We start from the raw sequence: 19,258 nt of genomic DNA, 5'->3' as shown, positions 1-19,258 counted from the left end.
AGTACAGCCCTATGAACTATTCTAACAAACTTATTTAATAAACTTTTCATGAGGAATCTAACAAGTATAAAGTAAGGTGCATTAAAACATTAAACACAATCGTATATTCTTCAACAGATATTAGAACTCCGTCTACATGTAACAGCTTTCACAACTTAATCCCAAGACAGCCAAAAGTATTTGTATGAAATACTTTTACACTCTGGCTGAGCTTTTACACAAAAAAAGTATGTGATTATTTAAAAATCTCTTATATAGAATGCAATACAAAACACATCAAGAATTTTCCTTAAAAGTACTTTGAAAGCTGAAAGCCATGACACTAAGTAAAATTAGTGCTCATAAACTGTTTGAAAAAGGTTTTAAGGAAATGCTGTTTTCAGAACAGGATGCTTTAGAAGCTGCATTACAGTAGTAGGAGCAGCAATTTCCCCTGAATAAAGACATGAAGCTGAACACAGGGCTCAGTGTTGCTGATGGTACCTCTGTGGATATTTCCCAAGTTCAGGAAATGACAGTCATAGCTGGCAAGGAAAGAAAGATGGGCAACCAAAGTAGCCAGGGTAAGGGAAGTTGCAATAAAGCATTTAAACATATTCAAATTATTTCACTAACCATTATCACAGGGTGCGTCTTCAGGTAAGTCAACATCGAGCATAAGATCATCATCTTCAAGATCGCATGAATCAAGATTATTCAAAATATCCTACAAGAAAATAAAAAATACCTGCTACAAGATGTGCACATTTGTGTCTCTCTCTCCAGTTTAAACTATGTGCCTTTTGAAATAAACATTTCATTGACTCTCCAACTGTCTCACACATCAGAACACCAAAGTGAAATTACCATGCTCCAAGCCAAGGTGTGTCATCTTTTCAAGCTCCTGGAAGTACCAGGAGAACTAGCTTCCCTTCCCTTTCTTATAATGCACTAATTTTATGGTGCTGAATCTTCCACATAAAAAATAGACAGGTTTAGAAACCAAGGCTAGAAAGGTATTAGACCTGCCTGCCTGAACAGCTGCAATGCTAGTCATGCAGAGGGACAGAAGAATCATTCCAATGGCTACAGCAGATCCATCTACAGATGTAAATTGCCAGATGCAGAGGGTAGGGGAAACTTCAGGGATAGCTAGGCCAGCTAGAACTGAGCAATCCCACAGGCCACTTTAATAGGTGGGTGCAGCTCTCCACCTGTCAGTCATCTGCCATCACCAGGATGCGAAGGAAGATCCATACCAAAAGTGGGGCTTGCAAGGATCAGTTGCCCTCAGGAGCTCCTGGTCAGAAACTGCCTACTGCAGTTGATCCCAGGGAGAGGGGGATTGCTGTCAGTGCCAATCTGTACTTTAAGGCATCCAACTGTTCCTTTGTAGCCAAGTCTTTACCTGCCTCACATTTGACATGATAGCAGATGTGGGGCAGGTGGGCATCACTTAGGGAAGAGAACCTTGTGGACAAAATTAGGATCCCTACAAGGTGAAGGTTCCCCCTGCCTGCTCTATATAATTTAGTTTTGAAAGTGATTTTTAAATATAGATAGTTACTGAGTAAACTTGTAATTTTATCAATCTTAATAAGTCTATTACGTTAGAAAAATCTTAGCTGAAAATTACTCTGTCATTAAAAACAGCACAGATATATCTGTCAAAAGAAACTGAGAGTCCCTGTATCTCAGTAAATACCTTGCAGTAAAAAAAAATAACCCTAATCTAATTCTGATATTTAGCTGCCTCATCTCATTAAAATTAAGAAATTGAAACAACATGGGAAACAAAATGATAGAGAACAATATAAACTTAGAAACATCTGGGCAAAGCTCACTGGCCATGCCATAGTGTCAAGCTTAGTGATATCCTGCACTCAAATAAATGAAGGATTGGCAGACAAGGTTTTGTTCTCCCCATTGCCTTACAAACATTACCTGAAACAAGTCAGAATGGTTACAGAAAAGTAAGGCTTGACAAGCAATCCCAACAGTGATATTCTCTCTTTCTCAAAAAGGAGGGGGGCAACTAGACTGATTTTGATATATAGAATTTTATGTTGTTATGTTTTGAGCTATCAGACTTAGAACATCACACAACTTAACTCCTACCAGGTAACACAATTAGCACAATGTAATAGCATTCATACCTTTAAGAATGAAAAAAGGAAGATGATTAAGTGTAAAAATGCTCCACAACTTAGGCTTACTATTGCAGCTACCATAGAAACCATGTGGTAAGTCAGGGAGTCCTTCTAACCTTAATCAACTAGCTGTCCAATCAGGAAGCAGCAACCACTGACACTGCCTTAACATCTCCAGTCTCCCTGAAGCCAACAAAACAATCACATAGGTCAGTATGACTGTTGTCATGGTGACAAAGAAGTGCTACTATTAGCATTTGAAGGCACCACCCCTCCATCATCTTATTGACTCAGGCAAGCAAGCAAAAAAAAAAAAATCAAAACAAAAACATCCATGAAGTATTTGCTGAAGTAAATATTAAAGAACAATTTATTTGGACAAAAAAAATGTCTCTTCCAATTTAACAAATTTAATTAATTTAGATGCAAACACCAAAAAATAGGGAGATTTAGCACACATTTGCTCTCCATGGTAGCTACGCATGTGCCAGATATTAGGTGTAAGATAGCTAGCCTATACAAATGTGAAGGCAATAACTAAGCACAATAATAATTCATCTGTAATAACAAGCATTCATATTGCTTGTAATGGTGTTATCAAAAATATTAGTACATGCTCCTTTTAAAAACAAATTAAAAGAACTCATTAGATTTCTATCCTCTGCACTAGAATGTGATTCCATTTCAAGAAACTTTTTACTCTCCCCACCCATCCTACAAGAATGAGTGCATGAAGTTCAAAAAAAATTCTACATGTTTAGAACATACGGATAAAATGGTATGTCTCTAGCACACATGGAATTAAAATTAAAGGCATGCTTTTGCAAAGCTTCCCTGGTTATTTTCAAAAACACTTGTGACAGAGAACTTTCCACTGGCTTCTGCCCACAGAATGTGTACTGAAACCTCACCCTCCATCTCTACGTGTTTATACTAGTTCTGCATGGAGTGTGTGAACTGGGATGGTTTCTATCAATATGGTTACTTTTCACTAGCTTGTAAGATTTAATCATATAGGTCAGTGCCAACTGCAGCAGTATTACTCATTCCTAGGGTTCTCATCTACTTTGATTCCTCCCACATTTATCTTTATAGGCTCATATTTGCTCAGCGTGGCAGGGCGTGCCTTCTACAACTCTCTATTTTATTTTGTTGCCAAAGGCAATCACCAAGCTTTGGTAAGTTTGGAAACAAAATGCAGACAAGCGTCTTACTGGTAAAGAAGTTTTGGTTTTGAACAGCAACAAACTAACACCATTACTCTGAGAAAATCTGGAAAGCAGTCCCACATTCAAAATGAAAATATAGATAATCTAGAAGATTAAACAACTTTCGTTAGCATCTCTGAAGGTTTTGGAGTAATATAATCAAGCTCCTTAAAATCAAATTCGAGAATGAATGCATGCATACCACATACTAGAGGAGATTTTAAAAAAAGAAAAATGAGGACAGCCATCCTGTGTATAATGTCTATGAGAAGAATGGAAAACAACACTTACAATGCTGTCTTTGTTTTATGTATGATAATATCTAAGGCCCAGGTTTAATGAACAGACTGAGATGACAAACATGCTCATAGATGATCTTTAAAAAAAAAGCATTAGCATTACTGACATAAAATGCACATTTACTACCACTACTAAGGGATATACTTAGTTCATAGCACACCCATTTCCTGAAATGCACAAAAATATACCAGGAATACAACTATAGTTTGATAACATCCTGTAAGGCAGAGACAGGCAGACTTTAGATCTTGCTTGGTATTTTCTTTAAAAACAACAATAAACAGACTAGAATTACTATGATTCAAAGATACATCTTATGTTATGAAACAAGAGACCACAAGTATGCCCTCCTAACAGTTAAGGCATAACTAATCTGTGTTATGTGGTACTGAGTGTGTACCCTTTCCTTGCTGGTAGGTAAAATCAATGCCTACATAGTCCAGCAATCTTTGGAAAATCCCAGCTGCCAGTAGGTGTTAGGACCTAACTGTTAGGTGGTCAACCAGAAATTGCCCAACAGTCTACCAGTGACACAAAATCTACTCTTTGCTCCCCCAGCAGCAACCCTAACCCCCAAATACTTAATTTAATACTTGTCTCTTCAAACAACGTTCAGGAAACCTATAGCACATACGTATATATACACACACACTAGATACATAAGGTGGAGTTCAATATAGTGGACTCAGCTAGAAAGAAAAGGCAATTGATATGTGTTGCATATGTGATATAACATGGTGCCACCAGATGGCAATGTAGTGTCCCACTTTTCTCTACTGTTTTCCCTGTTCAAATTTACAACGCCTTAAACTGAAACACATCTTTGATGTGTCTAGATCCAGACAGTGTTAAGGGAGGTATGTAAGAGCAAAATGAAGTCTGCTTGTACAACAGGACTTCCTTCCCACCCCTTGTGTAACCCCACACCACCTAAATGGGGGAGGGGAGGGGGGCAGAAGAGTTTTAGGGAGTGTGAGGAGCGCACAGGGAGAGGGGAGAAAGTCCCATTGCATTAGCAAAGCTTGCTTCACCTATTCAAAACCTTAGTTGAATTGAACCCAGAAAGCTCGGAACAGAAACATGAACATGATCTAGTTTAGGACATCAGCAAAACCAAAACTTGCTTCACAGCAAGATAACAGAAAAGAAATATTAAATTTTAAGTTCCTTTGAACAGCATTTTAAAAAATATTAATACTACAAATACATTTGCTTATGCAAATCTAGCAGCTTATTACAAAACACTTAATAATCTGCTAATATAGAAGTATTAAAATTTGCATTATGGGAAGTATTCTCTACTTCTAAATTAAATGGAAAACAAAGGTACTGAAAATGCAATTTGTAATATACAATGGGAGCAAAATATGCAGAGCAAATATTTAAATATGTAAATTCACAAAGTCAAGCAAAGAACACATTGTAAATTTACATGATTATATTTCATGGTATGAAAAGCAAAACTAAATTAGTGAAGTCCTTTCAGTGGGCTGGCAGGGCAGAACTGTTTTAAATAAATAAATAAATAAAATAATGACACCTTAAAAATAGTGCAATAGGCGCAAATAGCTACTATCACCAGATATAAAATATAGGCAGGGTCATTTAAGTGGAACTAACACCATACTAATGATACTTTGTACCTGGTAAGTTTTTCAGTATTTTACTCATTGGAAAGCTATGGCAAGCATGCTAACTTCTGTGCAAATAATTAGATATTTATAGCATAGACACTTTCACTATGGCAAATGAAAGTAGATACATTTACAGCTGCAGATATTTGCATTTAATACTGTATTTTTATATTCAATTACATAAAGAATAAAGGAGGCACCATGAAAGCTGTCCACCTGACATGATTTGAAGGATGTTTAAACCATCAGCTTATGCTCTTATACTGCCATCTAGCCTCCATTCATGAAGTTACCAAGAAGTGCCATAGATATTCAGCACCACAGAGAATTCAACCGACTTTACAGAGAGTTAGATTATATGTTTATTTTTAAGGGATTCTTCAAATGGAGAGAGCTTTCATCTCATAAAATGACTAATGTACTCTAAAACAGCTACCACCATTACAAAATTTGCACAATATCCTTGTTGACAAGCTGGTAAAATATGGGTTAGATGATACAAGTCTTGGGTAGATCCACAGCTGGTTGAACAACTGTACCCAGTGGGTGCTCATTAATGACTTTGTCAAGCTCAAGGAAGGCTTTCATTGGAATGGCATAGGGCTCTGCCTTAGGCACTATGCTGTTCAACATTTTTACAAATGACTTGGTCAAAGTAGAAGGGAAGCTTATCAAATATGCAGCTTGCATTTATCTTGGTTGGAACAATGGACCCAAACCAACATGATAAAAATTCAGCAGGGATAAAAATAAAATCCTGCATTTTGGTACCAAGAATCAAATACACAAATACAGTGATGCCTCGCAAGACGAAAAGAATCCGTTCTGTGATTCTCTTTGTCTAGCGGTTTTTTCGTCTTGCGAAGCAAGCCCATTGAGGGATTAGCGGATTAGCGCTATTAGCGGCTTATCTGCTGATCGGATCAGCTGATAAGCGGCTTAGCGGCTTAGAAAAAGGGGGGGAGGGGGGAAAACCAGCAGGAACTCGCAAGACATTGTCATCTTGCGAAGCAAGCCCATAGGAAATTCGTTTTGCGAAGCACCTCCAAAACAGAAAACTCTTTCGTCTAGCGAGTTTTCCGTCTTGCGAGGCATTCGTCTTGCAGGGCACCACTGTATAGGGAGGGAATAAACCTAGCTTTGCAGCAGTACTTTGAAAAGATTTGTCTAAATTAGTCACAAGATAAAGCTGAACTAGCAGTTCAAAGAGGTTGGTAAAATACTAAATGCAATCTCCGGCAGCATTGACAGAAACACACACTATCCGCTGCTAAGCAGACCAGATCTGAAGTACTATGCTCAGCTCTGGACACTGCCTTTTAAGTAGGACACTGACAATCTGCAGCATGTCCAGAGGAAGGTGACCAGGATGGTGAAGAATCTAGAAACTAAATCACATGAGGAACAGCTGGATATGTTTAGCTGGAGAGAAACAGAATGGTGATTTTGTCATGCAGAAGGTAGAGCTGGCTAGCTCTCCGTTACTCTCTAGGACAAGACTAGAACTAAGAGGTGGAAATGGAAACCAGGTTTCAGCTAAATAATGTAAAAAGAGCCTTGCTTGTTCAGGTGGATCCAGCATCTCGTTCTCCTAGTGGCCAACCTGTTGCCTTTGGGGAGGTGGCAAGCAGCACCAGAGTGTAAACGGGACCATTAGAGAAACTTCCTAACAGTAAAAGCTGTTTGACAATGTAAGAGCTACCTCAGGAGGGGGTGGGCTCTACTTTAATGAAGATATTTAAGCAAAGGCTGGACAACAGTCTATCAGGGGTGCAATAGCTGTATTGAAGATCCTGCACGGGGTAAGAGGTTGGACTAAATGAACTCCATGATCCGTTCCAAATCTATGATTAAATGCCTGCATTTTTTCATGCAGTTTAACACATTTTGATTACAGATATTTACAAACGTCAGACAGCTAAGCACAGCTTCAGGTAACATTACATAGGCTATTGCTTCTTACATGAAACTTCCAACTCAAACTGTAACCCCTTCCAAACCCATTTATACTTCATACTATGAACAAGAGTCAGTGATTGAGGTTTTACTACAAAAATCTACAGGTTTCACAAAAAGAAAAAGATACACTCTTGAAGGAGATAAATACTTAAGCAATAGATTTATTCTCTTTGATCTCTACAAGAGGGAGTTTCAGCTGAACAAGAGCTCTAGGAATTTTACTCAGCCTTACAGAAATGCAGTTGTGGTTAGCCAAATAAAGACCTCCAGTTGCCTGGGAAACCAAACTAATCTTGCTAGACTTGAGAATTTCAATACATACTTTCAAAGTGAAATATATTTTAGGCATAATTACTATCAAACAAATCTTGAAGGTACATTTATCTGAATTTCTCTCCTGCCTGATCTTCAGAGTTCAGAGCAGGTTACACATATATTTATAGTGCTAAAAATATAACGATGATTTCAGATTTCTTTAAGTAAAGCAGCAGCAGGAGCAAGACAGACTGGGAGACAGTTAGACTCTTAGAAAAGAAAAAGTGAAAGCACTGCTAAAAGGACAGGGGGATTTATAGAGAAAATTAATTTATTTTTGTCTGTCTTCAAGTACAGAATATTTTTTCCCTACATCATTATATATGAAAGATCTTTATCCAGAATTTGTCCCGCTGAAAAAAATCAAAAGAATTTATACAAGCAACACATCTAGCACTCTTTATAAGTAATCTAAATCAGAGTTTAACAATGTGGCTTAGTGAAATGAATTATATTAAAGGTGCAAGATATTTTTCACTTTTCACCAGGTATCATCATTGCCAGTTTTGTTTTAAATGTTTTCTTTGATGATTAGCCAAAGGCAGCTACAACGCAGCCCATCTGCAACTTCAGGCAGATCATTCAATTGCAGCTAGAAGCTCTCCTGTGGTAAGAGGAAACAAGCACAGTGCCTTATGCAGCAGCTGTAACCACAGAATGCAAGGAGATAACCACTAAAAAGCAAATGCAGGAAGCAATTGGAAGTTGTGAAATTTTTCACAGCAGGCTCTCAGAACCCTGCTTTAGAAGAGCTATTCAGAGTTGCATTTACTTTTTCACTAAATTACAATTCTCAACTTAGGCAATCCAAATTCAGCACCCTATGTAAATTATCCAAACTGAACAAAAGTACATTTTCTGGATTATGTAAAGCCATTCTGCTCTCTAGACAATGAAGCCCACCTCCAGACATGGGAAATTTTAGCATTTCTTCAGCTTCTGAAATATCAGCTGGCATTGCCCACACATATTTCAGCATATCCTTGCAGCAATAAGGGCTATTTAAAAAGTTTATTCTTCCTCAATTCTAAACCCAATGCCACATTCTACCTATCCCAACAACAGAAGCAACTGCTACTGTGGCAAGTGTTTCTTAATGGAAATAATTCTACAGTACCAGTTCTGACCCAAAGCTTTTATTTCTGTTTCATTTTCATGTAAGTGAGGACACTAGTTAAAGAATTTGTTAAATGCAGACAACCATTCATGAAGATACAATATATCCTCTGCATCATATATTATTTTGCTATATTTATGAGTACATACTTCAGGTGACTAAACTATCAAGGCCTACCAGGGAAAAAGATGGGGTATAAATATATAGTAATAATAATGAAAACGTGCAGCTCTGATTCCAATTATTTCCAATCTACAATTCCAGATTTTAAATTAACATGCTACTGTTCTATTGGTTGTGACTTTAAAAACTGAATTTCAGCAAGGTAAGCCTGCAATTTACATGGGGGTTACATTCCAGGGATTTTGCCTAAAGCCAAAATTGCATGTAGTTAAAACATTGGTTTCAAGGGAGGGTGGGATTACCAAAGTCATTTTTCCAGGAACCCCAACCACCTTTTAAAAAATACCCAAAACAAACCTGACACACCCATAAAGCTGAATGCACATTTGTTAAAAGACCACAAGTTGCAGGCTTACTGTATCAAATTGCAAGCAAGAACTTGTTTCTACATCATTTCATGATTTAAAGCAGATAGTCAGCAAAAAGAAAAAAGTCACTGTCCTCACATATAATTGTGATATTGGAATTGTAATAAATGTGATATTGGAAGACTTGGCATTTGAGCATAATACAAAATATTGCAATGGTCTCATTTCACCTGCATCAGAAGTGTGTTGCCTATTTACAAAGGATGCCATACTCCCTTTAAGTTAAACTCTAATTAAATAAACACAAGCATTTTACCCCTTGCGTCACTGGGGGACTAAACAAGCCAAAGCTTGGTTCGTCATGTGCAAACCCAAATAAGAGCAGAAACCATGGTCTGTCAAATCAGCACAAGCTCAGGTTGCACATAATGTCAAACTAGGAACAGGGGAGAAGCAAAGCATTCATCTTTGTTAAAGCAGTCTTGTTTTAAGACTATAATTTAAGGTTGCAGGTGAACTAGGCTATTATGAGCCTTGCAGAAAGTTAACTGCTTTTGAATACTATCCCAATAATAATAAACAAGTTATACTTACTATACTATTCATTTCTGAAGAATCATAACTTCCACATGGATGGACACTTCCAATGGGCTCCAACCCTTCTTCATCCCACATATAGGTTCCATCAGAGCTATCAGATGGAGAAAGCTCGAAGGAAGAACCAGCTCTGTAGTCCATGTCAGAGGAAATCACATTGCTCCCAGCAGGATGTTTTGCACTTTCACTCTTGTCATCTACTATTTAAATAAAAGCAAAAGCAAGAAGTTAACATTATACATCAACTCTCAAAATTTGCAATTTACATGCTGCATTACCTACATGCAGTTATCAAGAGTCGCCTCAGTTTCTCTCTCTGTAAAGGTAAAGGGACCCCTTACTGTTAGGTCCAGTCGTGGACAACTCTGGGGTTGCAGTGCTCATCTCGCTTTACTGGCCGAGGGAGCCAGCGTACAGCTTCTGGGTCATGTTGCCAGCATGACAAAGCCGCTTCTGGCGAACCAAAGCAGCGCACGGAAACGCTGTTTACCTTCCCGCCGGAGCAGTACCTATTTATCTACTTGCACTTTGATGTACTTTCAAACTGCTAGGTTGGCAGGAGCAGGGACCAAGCAACGGGAGCTCACCCCATCGAGGGGATTCAAACCGCCAAACTTCTGATCAGCAAGCCCTAGGCTCTATGGTTTAAACCACAGCGCCACCCACATGCCTTCTCTCTCTGTACCATTTCTAAAAAGTAAATATTCTAATGCAAATAGTTTAAGAGTTTTGTAAAGCAGGTCGGCCAGCAATGATACAAACATATTCAAGAATGGCAAGCTCACAATACTTTGTAACTTAACTACACAGTTCTTTCCTGTTGACATTATTAATAATTACTATTTTTATTTTCATTAACCTTCACCCCAATATTTCAGGATGGGTTACAACAATTAAAACACAATATTAACATTGGATGCTGAGAAAGTGGACCTATTCATGAGTTCCAGTAAGAATTGGCAGATTAGCAAATGCTGTTCTGTTGTTCAGAACCTCCTCTCAAACTAGATGGAACCTCATGTTGCAAACATTCTATATGTTCCACTGGAGTAAGCAGAAGTCAATTGTCCCCTTTTCAAATTTCAACCAAAGAGATGAAACAGGACTCTGTCCTTGAATCCTGACCCTTGCTGTTATTGGAATAAAGATACAGATTATATTCTTATATTCTGATAACAACTACAAGCATTCCATCTGTCAACACTTTCTAAGAAATTGTTCAATTTATAAAGCAAACATACCCAAACCTACTGATATTAATTTATTTCTATGTGTACATGCTTAGGATCACAGCTCAACTCATAGTTTGACAGTGGTTTATAGTATAAACTATTTTTCTTTTGGTGCAAAACATAGCTAAGAGAACATGAGGCAAGACTTTAACTTTCTAAAATTAGCCCTTCCAGAACAGACATAACTGATAAAGGGTGGTATATGAATCAAATAAATAAATAACAACAATGATAGCTTGCCATAGTTTCTTCTGCCACAAATGTTAGACTGTCACACCTAAACTGCTTCTTATAAAAGTACTGAGTACTATGTCACAGTTTAAAGCACTAATAAATGCCATAGACTTCAGTAGATACAAGTTAGGCATTTGCTTTTAACTCTTCCATCAAATTAAAGAGGACTTAAACTATGCTCAAATTTGGCTAGATCAGGCACATTATTTTAACACAGAATTTGCATCTGCATGCTGTCCACCAGCATGATGGCACTAAGAATCCAGGAAGATGAATAGCAATCAATGGTAGAACAGCTTCATAGTTACCTTGTTTGAGGAGATGTACAAATTACTGTATTTTTCGCCCTATAGGACGCACCTTTTCCCCTCCAAAAATGAAGGGGAAATGTGTGTGCGTCCTATGGGGCGAATGCAGGCTTCAGGAAGCTATCTGCAAGCCTTGGGAACCCCCCGCGACTTCCCACCGGGCTCCCAAGGCTTGCGGATAGCAGCCTACAGCCCAAAACCCAGGGAGCGCAGCGGAGCGCGCCCCGGGCTTCGGGCTGATATCCAGAAGCCTTGGGAGCCCGGCGCGACTTCCCGCTGGTCTCCCCAGGCTTGCAGATAGCAGCCTGTTCTGGGGGCTGGGGTCGGGGGAAGCTCGGGCTTCCCCCGCCCCAGCCCCGCGCCTGGGGGGGGAATAATTTTTTTTCTTTATCCCCCCCCCAAAAAAAACTAGGTGCGCCCTATGGGCCGGTGCACCCTATAGGGCGAAAAATACAGTAGCTGCTTGGTGGTACCATTAGGACAATTAAAAATAGTTTTGTAATAGAGCCAAGTTTCTTAGTATCATTGTATATAGAACTAGTTAATAATGTGTTTGTGGACAAAACACACTGGGTAAAACTTCCTCCAGAGCACCCAAGTCCAAGAAATAACTTGTTTTTTCCTCTAAAACTGGCTGTGCATGTATCCTACTCTTTAAACATACATAGAAAAACTAATAAAATTTTGAACAATCAATAAAACCTATTGGTAGACTTCTTCACATATTTGTTATTTATAATATAACCAAAAAATTTAATGCCCACTATTAGGTGACAAAATAGTAGTGGCAATACTGTAAGAGCTTAGGTTCCCATTTTCAAAGAAAAAACATAACATATATTTACCAGACACACGTATATTCAGCCATTCATCAGAATTACAGTTGGATCTTTCACTTTTCTTAAGAGACAAAATCTGATCTAGCGGTATTCCATTGCCATGCTCCAGCTCTTGAACAGAAACCACTTCTTCTTGAATTGTTATTGGTCGGTTGGGATCTTCTAGATCTATGAAGTCATCACTAAAGTCTTCGCTCAGATCATTTTTCTCAGAAGAGGACAAGGAAGATATAGATATTTCATCAACATCGCCATCCATGCTAATAATTTTATCTACATTATTATGTACAGTTTCTCCATCTTCAGTTCTTTCACTGTTTTGCATTCCTTTTGCATCAACTCCTCCATTGCTATTTGTTGAGATCAAGTCCTCCTCCGTGCAGTTTTCGGTATCTTTACTTGTGCTGCCATCCACAGGGATCTTTCTCCCCAAATGTTGGTTGCTAGGCTTCAATAAAGATGGACGGGCTGTTCTAAATCTGAGAGAAGGTGCATCCCCAGAGCCATTGGATAGTGGTTGTTTTTTCAAACCAGGGGGAGCTAAAGCAGCATATGATCTAGAAAACCCATATCTTAATGGTTCGTTGCCATTGGGCATATCCAACTGCCGTGCACTTCTTGATAATAGATTTGACCTCTGAGATGCTCTAATAGTTAAGTGTTGGTTTTGATAAGGCCTTGTAAGATCCACAGCTCTGTTAAAAGAGTGTGACCTAGTTAGGGTTGCAGGGGGCAAGATAGAGCTTTGAATGGAATGTGAAAAGCTTTGTGACCTAACCATTTTTTCACAAGATTTATCATTGTCAGTCAATTTTGCCAGACTCTCCCCTGAGCTGCTCCTGGTGGCAGTAGAATTACCTCTATTCCTCTGCAAGCCTATAGTTGAACGGTTCCCACAAATTCCATTCAAGTGTGATTTTGGAGCATGAAGTCCAGAAAATGAAGTTCTGCCTAACAAGGAACTTTTACTGTACTTAGCAGAACTAGACAGCCCAGGCAAAGCCTTTTGGTTTAATTCTTCGGTAGGTGACACAAACATGCTGTTTTGCTTAGCTAGTTTTGACAAGGTGTTGCTTGAATGCACCCTGAGCACTTCTTTACCAACTGCTCCTTCAGACTGAGGGCACTTTTCAGAATCTGTCAGCCTTTCATTGGAATTATGACTAGAGTCAGATTCACTGCTGACCTGATCACCCAGTTGGTATTTATTTGATTTTCGCCAGTTAAAAGAGAAGGAAGACATACGAATAGTGCCATTGTGCTTGCCAAAATTTTTGTCAACGCTCCGAGTATTCCCTGATAAATTAACAGCTGTCCCATTTGGGATGGTCTGTAGCATATTTCCAGCAGGTTTTGTTCCATACTTTGGTAACCTGGAAACCAATGATGTCCTGATATGACTTTTCTCTTCCATTAGCTATAGTCCTTCCATGAGATATTGTCCTTTAACATTACTTGACTCTAGAAAGAGAAGGAAAGAGAAAAAGATGAAAATGTTAATTGCACAACCTTGATTATAGAGTGTATACACAGTGTATTATATAAATCTGACCTGACATCCTTAAAGGAGCAACTATCTGTTTACTGAAACAACTCAAATACATTTACAGTGAATAGAATCTTCTTACACAGGAACAAGTATTTCAGAAAGAGACCCAGGTAAATCTGCCAAATGCAATTTTACCACAGTTACGCTAGAAAAGGGGAGAAGACAGATGTAGGAACTAGTTCATGGATATAATAAAGTTGACAAAGGGTGATGATCTGGGGATAAATCTGAAGTAAACATGGGAGGTTTCATCAAAATGCATCATATATCCAACTTCTTCAGAAGCCATCCTGTGGGCTGCTGCCAATACAAATCATTGACTATGGAATCTTTCCAAATGTCACCTCAATACACTTTTAATATCAAGTGTTGTCACCAAGTAAGCACTGCTACCTGCTCAAGAGTCCACACTGATGCATGTAGCTGTTATCTCAAGATTATATTTTGTATTTCCAAGAACTCCACAGCAACAGTTACAGTTACAGTTACAATTACAACAGTTACAATTTATCCACACAATATCTAAGCTGTTGAGAGCACAGAACACTTTCATTAAATGGAAACCAAACATTGCACAGGATCAGCTGTCCCATTTGAAAGAGAATAAAGGCATTCCTGTGAATACAAGCCCAGAACATGGTGGCAACACTGATCTAATCTACCAATATTCTTGTAAAGTATTAATTCCATATACTTTGAAAATGGCTTGAAACTGTGGAAGGAACTGTGGCACCCACCCTGTTGAATGGCCTCCCATCAATTGTCAATGAGATGGGTAACAACCTTCAGGAGACATCTGAAGGCAGCCCTGGTTAAGGAATCTTTTTAAGGTTTAATGTTTTTACTGTGTACGCAAATGGGTAAAATACTATAGGTTTTCAGTGAGCATGTCATGAGAATCTTGGGTACCATATTGATAAGTTTTTAACTACTGTTTGTAATTGCAAAACTAAGGAGACAACAAAATGGAAGCATTTTACTCTCAAGAATTCCAATCATGTTAACATGCATGCATAAAATTTCATTTTTGGACTTGGAAGTCTACACTTTTTTATTTGTGTACACAAGAGTTCAGGGCTTACTATGAATGGTAACATAATTACTGCTGTGTGTACCAAAACTACACATACATCAAGTATAATAAAATAAAACTGCCCTAGCAAGTAGTTTGGGCTGCTCCATGCTTGAGGCACTGCCAGCATTTTTTGCATCTGAAACAGCTAAATGCTATCCTTCATATCTAATAAGTAGAAACTCCTTATACTGGTAACTTGCTACCTTTGACTTCATTTCACTTAGATTAGTAATTTTTGAACTAGAAATGGGTCACCTAAAGCTCTATAAATCCTTATCAGCTTTGATCATAAGCTCTTATATAGCAAGTGTACAAAAATCAACTGCCACAGGAAAACATTTATAACCAAAGCAGATAATAGGTATCCAATAACCTTGATGCATTGCTTTATGCATTCCATTATACTTTAAAAATCTAAATATTAAAGAAGGCTATGGTTTACAAATAGCTTACAGTAACAACTGAACAGTCAAATCAATCGCAATCCAATGTATGTACTCTAGTTTCCAGCTAGTTATGACCTACATTCCTTCAAGAGAAATGTAGGTCACATGAAAAAGCCATATTTTCAATGTAGCACTGTAAAAACTGATATAGGCAAGGTTCATTCATCGCCTCTTCCAATCAGCAAGACAGTAACTCTTTCTCCATCCTGCCACAGTCAGTTACCTATGCTGGGTGCACCTCAAATATAGTTTGGGAAGGAAAGATGCAGTCACCATACCAGAGCCAGCACTTGGAGATCTTTCAAACTTATCAGAATGGAATGTTTACTCACCCTTGGCCACCAGGTGTGTAAATAATTCCAAATACGCTGTTGACCATCTAAATTAAAAATCACTATTATGATTGCCTGGGAAGTTGGTCCCATACAAATATAATCTGGCTAAGTTTTATGTCTGTTTTTATTTTGATTGATACAAAGAAACAAGCAATAATTAAGTGAAGCTTTAACACCCCTATCCTTCACTAATGTACTCTCTCTTGTGCTTATTCGAGTGGCATTGTTTTCCATTGTTAAAGCACTCTGATAACATACTTGAACATAGAGGGGGGAGGATAGAATGTTTTTAAAAAGTGAATCATTATTTTTGTGCTATGAGGCATATTTACTTCTGAGATCAATATACTACAGTGTGTAATGTGTTACTGATACATAATTTACAATGGAACATAGGAAACAAGTCTACTGGCTATTCCACAATCCTTTGCTAAGGAGAAACACAAAGAAAAAGTAAAGAATATTTGCAGCATTCTGTAATCAAGTTGGGTACAATAACTACAATATTGTTTACTGCTGACGCCTGCATAGTAAGTTTAATTATGAGATGGGGGAAAGTGTTCCAGCATTAGCTATACCCAATTACTCTTTGCTAGAATGCAACCCAGAGACAGAACACTTCCTTTTTTTTAATGGACTACTGAATCCTAGCACTTATAATTTGACACATGTAAACATCCACTTGCCTGGTGATCTCCGATGAACATCAACAAAAGCAGTCAACATCTGTGATGAAGAACAACAGTTGACCAGTCAGGGAATCTTTATAAATTTATACTGAATCTAGCAGTGTAAGATTGGAATCATTAAAAAATATGAATTAACCAGCACCTTCACTGACCAAATTCAATAGGTTAGGTTTATTGAATACAACTGAACCAACTATGTCTACTAAACATTTTGGAGACCAAATTCAATAGGTTAGGTTTATTGAATACAACTGAACCAACTATGTCTACTAAACATTTTGGATAAAACAATCTGGCCAATATTTAGCATTTTTAGATACTATTAATTTAGATGGGAGAGTCTGGCAACTGCTGAAATCCTTCAGCAGCAGGCATAAATCCATTTAACTTTAGTTGGATCATGCTCTATGTTTATAGACATTGGGAGTTGTCCCCCACCATTATACAGGAACTACCAATAAGCCTGTGAGAAAGTGATTTTACAACTTTCACTGGCATTCACAAGAGCAGAGTAGCCCTTAACTTTTGTACATTGTTTGTTTGCCTAAGTTTATAGACTGAATGCTGATAAGATGGTGGTAGTGTGGCCAGGCAGCTCAATTCCAGGAATTGGTGAAACAGCTTGTTCTGGGTGAGGTAGTACTCCTCCTGTAGTGGCATGTATGTAGCTTTGGGGCACACCTTAACCCCATGTTGTCAATGGGGGCTCAGGGGGCCTTGGAGTACCTATTTCCAGATGTGGCTCACTCACCAGCTAAAGCTGTTCCTGAACTGATGGTTTGGCATGAGTGCCATATACTCTGGTGACCTCATATTTGGATTACTGCAACTCTAAGTGGGGTTGACCATGAAAATGGTCCAGAAGCTGTAGCAAGCGTAGAATGCTGCTGCTTGGTTATTAACTGGGAAAGTAAGATGGGAGCATAGAACAATGCTCTTAAAATCATTGTAATAGCTACCTGTGGGCTGCTAGGCCTTAAGGACTTGGAGTCTAAATATCTGCTGGAGCACCTCCTTGATACAAGACAACTCAATCAACAAAAAGCAGGGGGTTCTGCTTGTGGCTCCCCACTAAAAATCATAGCTCAGGACATACAACAGGACATTTTTCACGGTGGCACCCTGACTTGAAACACCCTTTTCCCAGAATTGTTTCTCCTATGTCCTTTGAAGACAGTCTTGTATTTTAATATTTCAAATTTGGGAGATACATAAGCACTTAAATATATATGAAGGGTTCATCAGAACAACAGCCAAGAACCCAATGGTTTGTAATGTTTTATATTAGCATTTTTCCAAATGTAGCCCTGAACTGAACAGGTTTATCATATTATGTTCAGAACATTGAGACACTCAGTCACTAACCATCAAGCAGGTAAGCTTCCAGACAGAATCAGTTACTTCTCATTCACTTTTGTTACAAATGTATTATGTCAACAGGGTTTTTAAAAAAAGCTTTTAAGGTGTTATAGGACAGCTTTTAAAATCATCACACGTTGTCTCCATCTTCCCATTTATGTTGCTCATTGACAAACCTGGGCAATATTGTAAGATCTGGGTACAAGGACCGTCTAGTGCTACATTTGACACTGCTTTGGACCAAATGGGCCTTAATTCCTGCCCGATTAGGAATCATTTGAAGCAATGCAGAACTCATTACCATTGACAAATTTATTTCTTATATTTCTTGATTTGCATTCATTTTCTCTTCAATATCAGATCAATAGCACCCTTTGCTAGTGGTACTCAGATAAAATATATACTGATACATTTCTTAAGTAGATATCAACCATATGGATATCTACTGTGGCCAGCTAGCAAAGGAGAGTAGGATCTCACCATCTGCAGAGATTCCTTACACTTATAGTGAGGAACCTTTTGCCCATCTCCCAAAAATACCCTGTCAAGAGTTGTACACACATGGCTTTCCTCATGCTGCCTGAACATATTCACAGAAGCAGAACTGAGCACAAAGAAACTAAACCTGGATTGTGGGCAATAGGGAACATATTGCATTGGCACAGCTAACATCCACACCCTAAGGAATGCTCAAAGACAACAAACAGTTGCTGTCTTGTCCTGAAAAAGGTGATGAGAGAAAGGGAATGGCGTTCCTCATGAATGTTTGGGTTGCATATTATGTTCTCTTTTACTAGATTCCAAGTGCTAGACTGAATCCTAGCACTAGCCTTTAAGGCAACCTTTCTCAACCTTGGGTCTCCAGATGTTGTTGGACTACAATTCCCATCATCCATAGCTAGCAAGACCAGTCGTCCAACAACATCTGGGGAGCCAAGGCTGAGAAAGGCTGCTTTGTGACACAACCCTTTTTTCTTTTTAAATTTCATTTCTTTCGTTCATTTACTATTGCTATTACAATTTTACAGCCTAGAATTACAAATGTTATTAATGTACTACATCCTGAAAAATGTGAATGCTCATCTCATGATGGAACTTGCCAAGAACTGCTAGGCACCAGATGACACTGCAAATCATTAGAAAGATAGTAATGATGCTAGCCTTCAAAAAGGCTAACGGACAACCCAGATTCCATCTGTAACTTCTTCTGTTTGATCCTCTAAAGAAAAGACACAACAATCTGAACTACAACATTTACTTCTAGGGACCAAATAAAGACTTCCATATCCCTAATACAAGAGGTATGCCTTCTTATGCTAAGAGACATAATGATTTCTGCAGGGATCAGAACACTTCTAAAATAATTCTTAACTTTCCTAGAAATATTAAAGATTAACATTGTTTTGAAGACTACTACTTCAAAACCTATACTCAGCAACATT

General features: G+C 38.3%; 1 protein-coding gene across 6 annotated transcripts in view; it reads right to left on the bottom strand.

Annotated features, from left to right (window-relative positions):
* Positions 1-19,258, bottom strand: part of CCSER2 (coiled-coil serine rich protein 2) — a 53,003-nt gene that overhangs the window by 30,645 nt on the left and 3,100 nt on the right. For all 6 annotated transcript variants that reach the window (XM_082222345.1, XM_082222343.1, XM_082222344.1 and 3 more), the window contains 3 exons: positions 12,370-13,824; positions 9,748-9,950; positions 616-706 (listed from right to left, as the gene is read on the bottom strand). In XM_082222345.1, the coding sequence (XP_082078471.1) occupies positions 616-706; positions 9,748-9,950; positions 12,370-13,777 (1,702 nt within the window). In that variant the 5' untranslated portion in view covers positions 13,778-13,824. The remainder of the gene's footprint in view (positions 1-615; positions 707-9,747; positions 9,951-12,369; positions 13,825-19,258) is intronic.

The sequence above is a fragment of the Podarcis vaucheri genome (assembly GCF_965113315.1).
Source record: "Podarcis vaucheri genome assembly, chromosome: 5".
NCBI lineage: Eukaryota > Metazoa > Chordata > Lepidosauria > Squamata > Lacertidae > Podarcis > Podarcis vaucheri.
Note: the sequence above shows the minus strand (reverse complement) of the source record. Positions and strands in the feature narration are given on the sequence as shown.